Source organism: Psittacula echo (assembly GCF_963264785.1).
Source record: "Psittacula echo genome assembly, chromosome: 6".
NCBI classification, from domain to species: Eukaryota; Metazoa; Chordata; class Aves; order Psittaciformes; family Psittacidae; genus Psittacula; species Psittacula echo.
The window spans coordinates 15,801,576-15,815,971 of NC_137743.1; the positions used below are offsets into that span (position 1 = coordinate 15,801,576).

Consider the following 14,396-nt stretch of genomic DNA (forward strand, 5'->3'; position numbering starts at 1 on the left):
TCTCTCATTGTCCTTTGAATTAAAGGAGTTTTTTGCAGTGGCTTGTGGGACTTTAGCTAGAGGATGCCAATTAGCTCTAATAGAGCTTATCTAGCCAAATCTCCGTGCATCAGTTTGCAGAGATGCCTTTTGCAGTTAAACTTGTGTAAATGCTTAGATATTCCTGTGATCGTTCCAACACTTCTGTATGCCTAGATTATTTCTGTTATTAGCTAATTTGCACAAACATCTGTACAACCTGATAAGCCAAGCTTACAATTATCCTGATAATGCCTGAAAGCTAATGGAGCTTGACTCAGAATGGCTGTCAATAACTGGGACAGATCCTGCAGTAAGATTTGTCAGATACAGAAACACAGTTTCAAAAAGAGGATGCAAGTGTGCTCTGTGAGTTCTCAACTGAGGCGTAAGTCTTACAAAACTATTGGGCTTACCCTCCACAAATATTTTTGTGAAATCCTGTGCAGATACTTCACACTTCTTTTTAAGTATCCGAAAAGTACAACTGCCTTTTCAGTGTGTTCATAAAATGCCAGGGAACCACGGGAGCAAGCCTGGAATCCCTCTGGTATAGAAAAAGACATTCACTTTGTGAGGTATTTACTTGTGCAGACTCTTCCCTTCACAGCAAAGTGTGGTGTTTTACTCACCTGCCTTCTCCGTCATTTCATGTTCCTTATCTTTTTATTAAAAACACTACTTTGTCTCTATACCCTGTCTGAGGGAGTATCTCCCTTTACTTGTGATAGAGAACTTTTGGAAGTTGTTGAATTACAAATTGAAGGCGAGAGCCCGTGTTGTTAAGGTCAGAGTCCACAGCATTTCGTATTATTACCCTTTGCACGTAGTTCATGTGACTGCAGTGTTTGTTAATTTACTATGGGCTGGTTATGTGACTTTGCTTCATTAAACCTCTTAAAGTTGAGACAGCACAAACTGAAGAGTGACTTCTTTGAATTTATTGTGAATTATAAATGAATTGCCAGTTCTTTCCTTCCCTGCTAATCCTATAAGGATATGAACCTGAAATCAACTTTTAGAGGCTAAAATCCAGATGTACTCTAGTTATATCATGGGAACTGATACTTTGTAAAGGTTAACAAAACAAAACACTCCCTAAACCCAAAGAGTGGTTATGTATGCATTCCTGCAGTAGGTAAATACAGGTAACTTTATAGCTTAAAATGAAAGTAGAGGAAGAAGGCCCGGAAAGAGAGTGTCCTCCTAAGCAGGAGCAAGGCATTAAACAGAGAAATGAGAAAAGGGGAGTGTGTTGGGGTGGGGTGGGGGGGCGGAAGGGATCTGATTTAGATTTTTTTATAACCATTGGCTTCTAGTTTCTTGAGTTCCATTTAAAGTGAGTAATTTATGCTAGCATCTCACACAGTTTAATTATCCTCATTAAAACACTTGTTTTGAAATATTGAGATAACTCAGTTGCTTCCAGTTGTAAGAAAGAGAATGAATTTTAATTCACTGCAGGTGGTGTGAGCATTTAACTTAAGTTTATTTTACTTAAAAGCAGCTACTGCTGAGCCTTTTCACAAAGTATCTGTTTGTTGCTAAAGTTTGGTTGTTTATTTATCTCTCAGTTCACATGAATACTGCGTAGATTGAGCAGAATTTTCGGTGTTTTGCTTTCAATGGTTATTTTTTGGAACTAAAAGTAGTAGCTAAAGAACAAGTGCTAGATAAGAGATTCACAGCCAAGTGTTGTAAAATATCTACATGTTCTTTATAGTAGCCTCTTATTTCCCATGTTATCAAATCTTACAGGCTTCTGCTGCATTTACAACAAGAAAACAGGACAAAGTACAATGTTCTGGAGCAGTCAAAAATTAAGTTGTGATTTCAGTAGATTCAACTCTGTGTAGTACATAACAAAGTTTTGAATTTAAGTAATTTTTTTTTTAATGCCTAAGGAACTTTATTAATTTTGGAATCAGGAAGATCTTACAAATATTAAATATCTTTGCAGGAACACTTAGTCAGTCTGGATGAGCCAGCCTCGGAAGCTGGACAAGAAGCTCTGCTTAGACAAGAGCAAGCAAAAATCATTCGTTTTGAAAGGCAAGCGGAAGAGTTCCTCAATGCAGTCTTTTACAGAAAAGGTTGGTTTTACTGGGGGGGAAATGGTATCTCTTGCTGGTCTCTTTGCATGCAATGCAGGTATCAAAGATCTGACGTTCAAGCTGTCATTGTATGTTCAGTATTTTTCACTTGTTGTCTTAACATATATTTATCAAGAGTAACCATTGACTCTCAAATAATGTAGCAATACAACAGTTTGGGCTTGGGAGAGAGGAAAAGTGTATAACATACTTAGCCCTAAACCAAATCTCATCCTGAGAGCACTGGTGTTTTGTACTTTCAGAGGAATGACTCAGTTCTTACCTAGTATAACTGCTCCCCTGAAACCAATGTTTGGGTGCGTGGGCTGTTTGGAAGAAGGGGCGAGTGATGGTGGTAGTAGGTGGGCAATTTTAAACAAAGAATTGCTTTTTGAAATCTTACTTTAATGGGATGTGTACTAATGCAGTTTTTCTTAAAGCTCAGCAGCACTACTATGGTCTGTAGTGATTACCCACCCCCAGAAATCAACAGTACAAAATAATGTTGGAATAGTGCTAAGGTGGATATGTGGAGAATTCAAAATGTGATCAGCAAAAGAATTGGAAAATCAATGCTGTAGAATTTTCTGAGAACAGTAGCAGTAGCTCAATGCTAGACAATCCTGTAAATCTCCTCTGGAGAGTTATGTCAGTTAAACTGTGCTCTTAGGAAGGCACAAAACTCATTTCAGTGTTTTCTACCAATCTGAGAAATGGGAATCCAGAGATTGCTTCCAAATGCATCCTGAATGAAAGTACGTTGTACTTATCAGTCTAACCCATGTGTGAGAAAATCTGCCAAATCAGTAATTCCAACCTGTCTTCTGGGGGACAATGCAAGGCTTCAGTTTAACAAATTGGAAATTGCTGTAGCCAGTCCTCAGCCCTTCCTCCCAGGGACCAAAATATTTAAAGGTGTTTTAAGTAGATAATCTTAGCCTTTCTTTTAGGACTCAAATGAAGAAATACAATCTATACATTATGATGTATTACATAAAGTATAGAAGCATGTAGGATGGTAGGAAGGATAATTATTGCATTACTACTGATAATTCAGATAATGCTTTTATTGCAAGTCTTCCTTCTCAGAATGTGGGTTTTGTTGTTTGGCTCTTTTGTTTCTTCTTTCTTCTAAGGTTAATGTTTCCTTTTACTTTTAAATTTATCCCATCTCTCTTTTTAAATCCAGAAGGGATTTGAGTAAACGAAAATCTAGAGGAAAATACACTTTTTTCATTTTACTTTTCTCATGAGAAAAAATAATGCACTTCCATCACCTCCAAATGGTTTATTAAAGATGTGATCCCTATAACACTGAGCTTAAATTTTTCTCTATGACCTGCGTGTGTGTCTTGTTAGAAATGCATACTTTCCTGAATGTTGGAAGACCATTGGCGGATACTGCAGTGTGCTAATGAGGGCTTAATGCTCTGTCCTTGGTCAGATGCACACAATGAACATAATGAAATGGCTTCAGATGTCTAAGAATCTTTATGATTTTTTTAATATACTCTTGCTTTCCTTCCTCTGGCAAGTCTGTGCTTGGTGCAAGAGTAATAAGGGAGGGGAAGCAGCCTGGCAGGAAGTCATTTCTGAATCCTTAATATGCATCATTGTGAAGCTTAGCTGTATTTAGATTGCCTGAAAGGTTATTCTAACTCATGCCAATGCCATAAGATCCCCAGGCACTGTCATACCGAAGAGGACACAAAGAATGGCAGAACTCTGACACTCCTGTATTGCTCAGGGATGCTGGGCTCTCCTGGCATCATGCCAGTCATTAGTTCTTTCCTTTTTTGTTTATTCTTTCCATCCTCACTGCCAGTAACATTTGAGACTGGTATTTTGTAGCCCAGGCAGATCAGAGAAGATGCAGATGTTCTGTGAACAGATGCCTGTTGCACATCAAGGACATGCACTCTTGTACTTAAATACATAGGCAATTAGCAAGATCAGCAAACTTTCTGAGCAGGTCCATTAATCTTACATACTTCCTCTCTGCTTTGTGCCCACTCTGTGATGCATCTTTCAAATATTCATACTTCCCAGTTGTCTGTACATACCTAGTTGTCTGTTACCTTTACCTTGTGGCAGGATAGGACCTTCTTTTGATGGTTTAATGAAGATTTCAGTGTAGATAAAATACACAGGCTATTAGGATTTTTATAGCTCAGAGGTACTGCTTTAAATTATTTATAGCTGATAAATATTTGCTGTATTGTTCTTCCCTGAGAGTTTCTATGGTTTAGTTAATTTTAGTTTATTAAAATAAAAAGCAAACAGCAAAATAAAGAGACACATGCAGTCAAAATAAACATCTGCTGATTTCAAGTGATGCTGAAGAAGCACCAGCAAATGTTTTGCACTTGCTTTTGAACAGCTTTAATCCTTAGTGTTCAGGCTTTATATTAAGCAAGGAGCCTTTAATGTGCTAGGTAACTGCTCTTCTGCTTAAAAATTGAGTCCTGTGTCCTGAATTAGTGAGTTTATCTTGAGCAGCACTGGAAAGCTCTCAGTCGTGATCTTGTGCTTACTCTTTGAAGCTGCAGATTATCAAGATGCATGGCTGTAGGCATATGCAGTATTTTCTCCCTGAATTTGGAAATATGCTTAGCTGTAAGCATTACTGAATTGTATATGTGGACATGGGTGCACAGTGAAGGCATGATTCTTCTTCAGAAAACATAGGTGCCTCAGAGCTCTGTGTTCCTGCCAGCCCCACTTGTATATACTACAAGCACATGTTGAATAGCTGGTATCAGTGTGATCATGCCACCCGTTTGTGCCCTTGTGGGCTTTTTTAGAGCCTTTCATATGTCCGTCAGCATTTTATAGTAGAGAGGCTAGAAAATGGAAGAAATGTCACCATAGCAAAAAAAAGCCTTCATGCTTCTCCAGGGTCCCTGTGGGCTGCTTAGTAAGAAAATGAGAATATGATTGTACCTAAATTCAAGTTTTGCTCATCTCTTGGTAGCTGCTTAAAACTCTAGTGTCTCATCCTTAGCAACAATAAAACACCCTGTAGATTTTACAAGAAAATGATTATGAATTTACATGAACATCTTGAAAGTTTACAGCTGTTCTACCCTTATAAGAATATACATGGTGACTGTAAAAGGTCTTAGTTTTAGAAAGCTGTGCTTAGCAGGAAGGAATTTGGGCTTGATGAGTATTTAAAGCTCAGCATGGTTTTTCATCCAGAAACACAGAGGCTGCTGCTTACTGCTTCTCTCTGGTTTGTGGACAGCTCCATGTTCAAACTTCATATCAGTCATCCTTTACAGATACACTAAAGCTGGATTGTTGGGATGGTGCAATTTTGTCAGAAATGGTGGCAAAAGTAAAATCTAACACTAAATATCCCACAGAAGATTTTGTTTGTGCTTCTAATAGTTCAATCTCAATAAATTACCTTTGAACGTGAACAGTTTTTTTTAAAAAGGAAGTAAACACTTCTCTGTTGTTCCATTTTGAGAGCTGCTTTTAGGGATTTGCTTGGGCTTCTGCTGCAGTTTTCCCTGAATTTTCTTCAGAAACAGAAAATCAAACCTTTTGAGCCACTGCTGGAGTTGTGTGGTTGTGGTTTTTGTTTTTGTTATGGTGGTGGTGAATATTCGGGGGTTGTTTTTTTTCCCCACATCCCCAAATACTTTTGTATTTATACACTATTTCATACAAATAAATTGGAATGTCTACCTGTTCCATTTCATATTTATTGTAGATTTAGCAGCTCTCCTAGAAACAGAGTTATTTTTCATTTTGCACATCCTGGGATTTTTGTGTATGTGAAAGCTCTTTGAGTAATCGCTGATGTTGCATTGATTATAATGACTGAAATGTCAAAAGGAATAGATAGAGTGGGATGGAAACACTTGAACAGTTGATCTTGATGTGAGTTATTTTAAAGAATCAGAACTATAGGGCTTGATTTCTTAGTAGACTTGTTAGGGGACTGCTGCAACTTTATTCTTTCTCCCCTTCTGTAGCTGCAGGTAAGTTACTCAATTCTTCCTGTGAATAACCTGTTCAATTTTTTTGTTGAATGAGCTTCATTACTTGGTACTTACCTTCATAAGTCTAACTCTCCTTTCCATTTCCACACCTCTTAAAGGTCTGGTCAAATATATCTATGTTTGAAAACAAAATATATGGTTGCATATTTCTTATTTTGGGAAGGTTATACCAGAATTAGCAATAGTTTTGTTCAGGTACTCTTCAAGACTAACGTACGTTTTCTACAGAAACTATTTGATCTGTGGCTTTTATTTTTTTCCCTCTCCTTAGATTATTATTTTTTTTTTAAATAAGCAATGATTTAATATAAAAGCTGTTTTACTTAAAGTGCTTCCTTAAAAAACATCTCTAATATTTACAGACAGTCCTAGGGTCTCTGACCCCAATATTCCCCTAGTGGCCCGTGAGATCATGCAGCGAATGATCCGACAGTTTGCTGCTGAATATACCTCAAAAACTAGCTCTACTCAGGACTCCAGCCAGCCCAATAGCACAAAGAACCAAAGCCTGCTGAAAGCATCTCTGGTCGCCTCCTCTCCCACGGCTGCAACTGCTCAGAACCCTGTGCTCAGCAAACTTCTCATGGCTGACCAAGACTCACCTCTGGACCTTACTGTCAGAAAGTCTCAGTCAGAACCTAGTGAACAAGGTAGGACTCTTACCAGTGTCTTGCATCCTACAGCTATCTGTTAATGGCATTCTTGTTGCAAAACCAGGCAATTGAAAAGTTGCATTTTTACATAAGCGGTAAAGGGGAAAAGCAGTAGATGTTTTTACAATAAAATAACAACTAGCTAGATGTAGCTCGGAGAGAAGAGACTTTTTGGAAGAATGTAGGCCCATAGACATGAGTGATTTTTCTGAAAAAGGGCAAAGGGAATGGACGTGCTCCCTACTCTGGAGACAAGTGGGCTGTTCCTACTGGGAACCTGTTTCTTTCAGTCTGCCAAAATAGACTGTGTGCTTGCTGATAAGGTAAGTTCACATGGTCATGAAAACCATAATGTTGTCTCTTTTCTGAGATCAGTACACAGTCTGATTGAAAGACTGATTTATTTTCTTTCTGGCCATAGTGTGAAAACAGTATCTTTTTAAAAGTCTGTGAGAAATGGCTTTGTGAAGGCTGTAAAAATGATACCCATGAACTGTACAAAACTCCCAGGTTTATGCATTTGGAAGAAATGTCTCTCTTCTGCCTTAAAAATAGACTTGTTCTGGAGAGCACAGATTGAATAACTTGTAACAGCATTGCAGAGCTTGTTTTAATTTGAAAACCTTGCTTGCCATTAAAAATGTTTTTTAACGAGTGAGTTCTGTGAGTGATTTACAGTATGTGAATGTTGGTTTGTTTTTTTTCCCTGAAACTGTTGACTAGAGGTTATTGTAAGTGTCCTACTGAGAGGATTAAAATTAGCCCCTTTACCCTTCTTTAGAAATGTATTAGTGTCTGAAATAATTCTGTCAAAACCAAAGTAGGCTGTCCATCCTCCGGTGGGAAAGGTGGAGCCTTTAAAAAGCTAGTACAGAATTGTAGGTGGATGTTTCTTTATTCTTTGAGCTTATGTTTATGAAGCCTTTTGTACAAAGGTTAATTTGATGTGTCCAACAGTATGCAGCTTGGGCGTCCGGACGCTTGCTGCACCTACAGCACTTACTGAAAGTTGTCACCACACTTCAGTTACAAACTGCAGTGGAAGGTTATATGGTGTCAGTGGAAGGTTGTATGGTGCCTGTCTTGAAGTGAGGATCTGTACCTTTAGCTGATAGGAATATGTTTCTAGCTAATTTTATTTGTTTCTAGCTGATTATAAATGTATTTCACAACTGTTGCATATATGCTTATAAATGTGAAACTGTTCTTATTGTGAAACTTTTTGCTGAAACAAAGAATCGGTTTCATTTTTGTTTCTTTTTATTTCTGGTTGTTTTTTTGTAATTAGAGGATTGTAGGTGAAGAAGGATACATGAACTGTTCTTTAGCTACCATGTGACGAAAAAGCTCAAGATAATTTGTAATGTTCATAGAATCATAGAATGGTTTGGGTTGGAAGGGACCTTAAAGATTCAACCCCAACCCTTCATAACACTTGTTACAGAGTTAGAACATACACATATTAACTTATACAGCAATGTGTTTGCTCATGTAATTTTTTTTTTTTTTTTTTTTTTTTTTTTTTTTTACAATTTACATTTAATGTACTTGGGAAGAGATTTTGCCAAACTTGTTAATGAGAGATTTAAGAGGCTGTCAGAAAAGACTCCTAATGGTGCTTATTGTTATATCTCTGTTCTAGTAGGTAAGCTAGTTGTAAACTTCTCTGTGGAGTACGAGGCACGCCCTCCTTGCCCTCAGAGACTTCTAGGTTATTTTGACCCTTCTGACAAAGGAAGTGTGGATGCAAGTGCCCCTGGCAGCAGTCCGTGCTGTTTAGTGTAGCCCCTTGAAAAGGAGGTGCTACTTGATCCAGTCTGTGTTTCTTGTGGCTGCGTAAGTGTTGTTCAAAAGGAAGATTGAATTCCCTGCTTAAGTTTGGGTTGTGGTGTGTTCCCAAATGCAGTGGGTGGAACAGCTTTCCACAAGTTAATTCTAGTTCACTGTTTATCATGGTTTTTTTTTTTTCTCCATATGTCAGATGAGAACTTTAAGCAATTTAAAAGCCATCTTACATTGTTCTTGTGCTGGGTGGTATTTACTTGATTAGATGGAATAAGTGAGGAGCTCAAAAACGTCTCTAGTTTACCTTGCCAACAGGTTACATTTATCTTTGCCTCATACATTCCTTGTTTCAAAGTGTCCAGGAATTTCAAATGGCTGTGCTGCTTCTATAACAAAGTTACCCTTTTAAAATGACCAGAATTTCAAGTCATTTCAGTGCAGTGGGAGCAAGGTTTTGCTAGCAAAAAGCCCTCCCTTTTCTGTTGCCTAGAAATACAGAGTTTACGTAAGGGCTTGCAGAAGAGTATGGGTGAGTGTGAGGATGTGCCATTAGTGAGAATGGAAGAAGCAGTCTAGCAGGAAAAACAATTTGGTATATGGAAGAAGAGAGGGAGTAAAATGACACAATAGAGAGGGGAAAGGCAGCAGCTTTGCCAGTAGGAACCCATTGGAGATATGGAAAAAGGATGGTGATAGCTGCCAGGTGAGGGGGAGTCTCACATTTAAGCATGTGTTTATTTGAAAATGAGTTTCCAGTATGAAATTCCCAGTGAATTTTCCTACAGAGATTTGAATTTTTTTTAAAAAATCGAATATTGGCTTGAAGTGCCCTTTAAGGAGAGGGAATATATCAGGAATTTGGAGATTGCCTCATTTTGAGACCGCTGAGGAGGGTTAGTTGTGTGATAGGCTGTAGTGTATCCTGAAGTGTCATTTGTAGGTCACCTTTTATTCCCTAGCTCTGGTAATAGGTGCACTTTTAATTTTGTCAGTTTATGTTGTGACATCTGATGGCCATGTTGAAGTCACACATAAGCCAAATAGCAAACAAATCAAAGCCTTAGTTTGTTTAAAAATAAAATGAAATAGAAAATGCTGTGTGCTAAATAAGACTTCAGGCCAAAAGACTTGTTGTGTCAAGGGACAGCGTGGCTGATCCTGCTTCTTCAAACACTGAAGTAATTCTTTTGTCTCTATAGACGGTGTGCTTGATTTATCCACTAAGAAGAGTCCTTGTGCCGGCAGCACCTCTCTGAGTCATTCTCCAGGGTGCTCCAGTACTCCAGGAAATGGGTAAGAGACAGCAACTTACTATGACCTTTTAAAACTGTTTTATACTAAAAATGTGTGCTTGCCTCCTGTTAATTTTAACTTACTTTTGGTGTTAACCCTTTGGAGTAATGTGTTTTTCAACTTGAACCTTTTGGCAAATACCTTCACCCCACCTGCCAAATAAGTTGCTGCAATTAAGAACGCTAATATCTGTTATTTTGGCCAGTTTAGTACTTAGCCAAATATCTGTCCATTACCTGCTGCTTGGGTTTAGTGGTAAGTGACGTCTATGGAGATGACAGTTCAGCTAAATGTGCAAAGAGCCTTGGAGACTTTGCAATACAATTTAGATTTTGTTCCACTAAGAGGAAAATCAGCTAACAGGAAAGTTTATATTAGGGTAGCAATGATTTGAGTGATGAACCAAATTGAATTAAAAGGTTTGAATCACTGGATGCTTTTTGTTAATACTTCCTACCATAAATCACAACCTAAAGCGGCTGGGGGGAGGGAGTCTGGTAGCTCAGAAAACTTTAAACATGGCTTTTTGGATTTGTGATTGTACCGTAGCACTGAACAAGTTTAAAACAATAATTATAAAATGTGTGGTATAGTACTCGTGCCTTAATTAGTTCAAGGTGTGAAAGAATGGTATATAAAGTTTCTTTTAGCTTTTATATTTCTATTGGTCACTTTTGCATTCATTTAGAAACCCTTTACTCTTAGTTAGAATTGAGTCAATTGTACTGGAGAAACTGGGAGTAAGAGGGATTTTGGGTGTTGATGGGAGAATTTTATCTTGAAGCTACTGTGAACAAGTCACTTTTTTAGTGAGGTACAGAAACAGTCTATGGTTTAAACTGCTATTTAACTGCTGGATTTAGCCTTTGAAAAACTTGAAATTTTAAACTAACACCCCCCTGATCTAACTGATCTAACTTTTGAATTTCTTCTTGGAAAAATATTACTCTCAGACTTGAGACATTTAGTAGTTTTATTAGTAAAATACTTCAATCCTTGTTAAAAAGTTAATCTTAATACTTTTTCACAATTCTTTAGCAATAACCTTTCCCACCAGCACTTCTCTTTCAATGCTGGACAACTTATTTCCAGCTCTATTTTCCTAGAAAGGCAGCAGAAGCAAATGCAGCTCTGCGTTGTTTGTTCCCTTGTTGGTGTGTCAAGTGAGAGCGAAAGTCCAACATGCAGGGGTGCAGGGCCAGCACCTAGTACTGCCCTGAGCAGTCCTGTGGGTCCTGAGAGGATGTGGCATGCTGGCACGTGTGGTTACTTGTACATGAGGCTGACTGCAGTCTGTTTAGTGTCAGTGAAATCAAGTATGAACCTCTGTCCTAGGGACCTGCCAAAATGACCTTTATTTAGGTGTAGAACCACTGCTGTGCATTCAGATGCTGATACATGCTGTGGAAGGAGTAGAGGATGCACGTTGTTTGAGAGAGTTCTCTGGAACAGTAAACTTTCATTCACTTCTGGATTTTGTTCTGAATCCTTGCTGACTCTTGTTGCCCACTTCAACTATGACCTGCTGCGTGCTGGAAAGAAGCTAGCAGCATATGTACCTAGCACAGTGTATGTTACGTGCCAGGTCCTTTTCAGTGGATGTCTTTTCTCCTAAGACTTTCCTTTTTAACATCACACTAGGATTAAAATAATGTAGGTTTTCAATAGTGCGTATCCTCTCCTTAAATAATGCTGACTTAGCTAGGGGGCTTTACACCACTGTAGTGTCCCAGAGCGTGGAAATTGAATCGCTTGCTAGTGTCTTTGTTGATCTGTATGTTGAACATGGAGAAGTTCGGAGGTGGATTTTGAAATTATGTGACTTAGTTTCTAGAGAGGAGTAAGCTAGCAAAAAAATCAAATACATATGTCTGCAGTAGTAGTACTTTGTGTTGTACAACATTTGTGACAAAAGGAAAATGGTAAAAATATGCACTGCTTTTTTTGATGTTAACCCTTGATATGGATGACAGTTGGGACTTGGATTTCTTTTCCTAGCCATGCTATATATCAAATGAGAATCAGGGACGTGTATATATGCAATTAGTTAAGAGAGCAATTTGGTAAGTCTAGTGTAATGCAGTGTTTTTCTTTGTGGTCTGCAGTATCCCAGCTTTCTTATTTGGCGCTTAATGAAAGTTAAGCAAATACCTTTGAGGCCTGCTAAGCATTTTTTTCTTTGCCCTGAGCAGTAATTCTTCAATACAATATAAGCGAACATCATCCAAGGTTTCCACCTATGTGTAGATACTGTGGGTGGCAGTCATATTTGCATGTTGAATATGTTGCACTTTGGCTTACTCTTTTATTACTGTACTTGTTTAGTGGTAACGTCACACCAGTAACACAGTTGTGTGTAGCTCTATGGCGATTGATTACTACTTTGTAATTAAGGTGCTATTTGCAGACGCTTGCGCGAAGTCTTTTCTACTCCGAGAATTTGTGAACCCAACCAGAGACCAGCCAACAGGTTTCATTTTTCTTTGCCCAAAAAGCTTCTCTTTTTTTTGTGAACAAGTTTTAAAACTGACTGATGCTGAGACTTAAAAAAAAAAAATTAAAATAAAATCAAAAAATAAATACAAATTTAGAGAAAAAATAAATAACACAAAAAGTGATGTTACCCAAGCAAGGCCTTCTAATAAAGGAGTGGCCCCCTCACCCATCCCTCCCTACCTGTGCAAGTCCTGCTCACATCAGTTTCCTTCCATCCAATTAGGCGACCTGGGAGACCCAGCCAGCACCATCCGGAGGGACTACAGAGTGGTGATGGGGTACCTCCAAGAAGCTTGCAGGATGGAACCAGGGAAGGTTATGGCCACTCCACATCTCTTAAAGTACCGCTGGCTCGATCACTCCAGATTAGTGAAGAACTGCTGAGCAGAAACCAGTTTTCTACGGCTGCCAGCCATGGGCCATCTGGACTACAGAATCATGGACAGCACTTAATATTATCCAGGGAGGCTTCTTGGGCAAAACCACACTACGAATTCAATTTCAGCCGCATGAAATTCAGGGGAAATGGTGCACTCAGCAACATCAGTGACCTTCCTTTTCTTACAGAAAACTCTGCCTTTCAAAAAATGGCACTTCAAACTAAACAGGATGGGAAAAAGGACATGAGCCATTCGTCTCCTGTGGATTTAAAGATACCACAAGTTCGAGGCATGGACCTTTCATGGGAGTCCCGCTCTGGTGACCAGTACAGCTATAGCTCTTTGGTAATGGGTTCACAAACGGAGAGCGCGCTTAGCAAAAAGTTAAGGGCTATCCTTCCAAAACAAAACAGGAGAAGTTTGCTGGATGCTGGACCAGATTCCTGGGGCTCAGATGCTGAGCAGTCTACCTCTGGACAGCCATATCCCACCTCAGATCAAGAGGGAGATCCTGGCTCTAAGCAACCTAGGAAGAAAAGAGGGAGATACAGACAGTACAACAGCGAGATACTGGAGGAAGCAATCTCTGTGGTTATGAGCGGGAAAATGAGTGTTTCCAAAGCTCAGAGTATTTATGGGATCCCCCACAGTACACTGGAGTACAAAGTTAAAGAGAGGCTGGGCACTTTGAAAAACCCTCCAAAGAAAAAAATGAAATTAATGAGGTCGGAGGGCCAGGATGTTTCAGTAAAGATTGAATTAGATCCCCAGGGAGAAGCAGCACAAAGTGCAAATGAATTGAAAGATGAGTAGGGATGTTGTAGAGTGCCAATTACTTTGCAAACTGGGTGAGCACTACTGCATAGTTCAACCATCACTGAGCGCACCTGATTCTCCTATTTGCTGCAAAGCTCTTTCCTTTGCAGTTTAGCATAGACTTGTGTGGACACAGGTGAAAGGTGTGCTCTGAATGTCACATTTGTAAATTTTTCTAGCCCGGTATGGTGCAGTTTCCCTCCTTCACCTGCCCACTACCCTCTTTTCTTTTCTTTTTTTCTTTTTTTTTCCCCTTTTGCTTTTGCTTTTTGCATGTTTCTCTGTAATAGAGAGTTGAGTTACCTCACAAAGAATGCAGATCTGTGGAAGTGGACGTCTTGCCTGTAGAGCCTGCCTGAACTTCTGGTGTCGGATTTTTCATGTCTGCCTTCATAGAAAAAAGTCCACTTTGTTAAACTGATACTTTCCTAAAACCAGGCATTTTTTGAATGAGACTCAGACTGTCATTCTTCAAAATGTTTCAGAAATCTTTTTCTCCCTCCTTTTCTTTGATCCAGTTGACTGAAAGATTTAAGCTAAACCAGGTTATTTAGGAAAGGTACCTTGCTTGAACTCAGAGATTTGCTTATTAGAAGGATAATCAATTGGGTCTAATTAGGCTCTCCACTATTTTCTTTATAAATTGAACATACTTGCCATTCACTGTCTGCTTAGTGCTCACCCGGGGGGGGGAAGGGGGGGGAGGAAGGGAAAACTTACATACACTACCTTCAGAATATGTCAGTTAATTATTTGTAACACTACCTTTGCTGTAATTTTGTTTGATATTTTTGAAGGGTGATATTTAGACTCACCTGCTTGAGGATGTAGCCTTATCTCACGGAAGAC

At 38.9% G+C, this 14,396-nt stretch overlaps 1 protein-coding gene across 2 annotated transcripts in view; it reads left to right on the forward strand.

Annotated features, from left to right (window-relative positions):
- Nucleotides 1-14,196, forward strand: part of LOC308222697 (ligand-dependent corepressor) — a 56,177-nt gene extending 41,981 nt beyond the window's left edge. For both annotated transcript variants that reach the window (XM_080621034.1, XM_080621033.1), the window contains 4 exons: nucleotides 1,979-2,111; nucleotides 6,487-6,774; nucleotides 9,762-9,855; nucleotides 12,575-14,196. In XM_080621034.1, coding sequence (XP_080477160.1) covers nucleotides 1,979-2,111; nucleotides 6,487-6,774; nucleotides 9,762-9,855; nucleotides 12,575-13,544 — 1,485 coding nt within the window. In that variant the 3' untranslated portion in view covers nucleotides 13,545-14,196. The remainder of the gene's footprint in view (nucleotides 1-1,978; nucleotides 2,112-6,486; nucleotides 6,775-9,761; nucleotides 9,856-12,574) is intronic.
- Nucleotides 14,197-14,396: the final 200 nt, after the last annotated feature.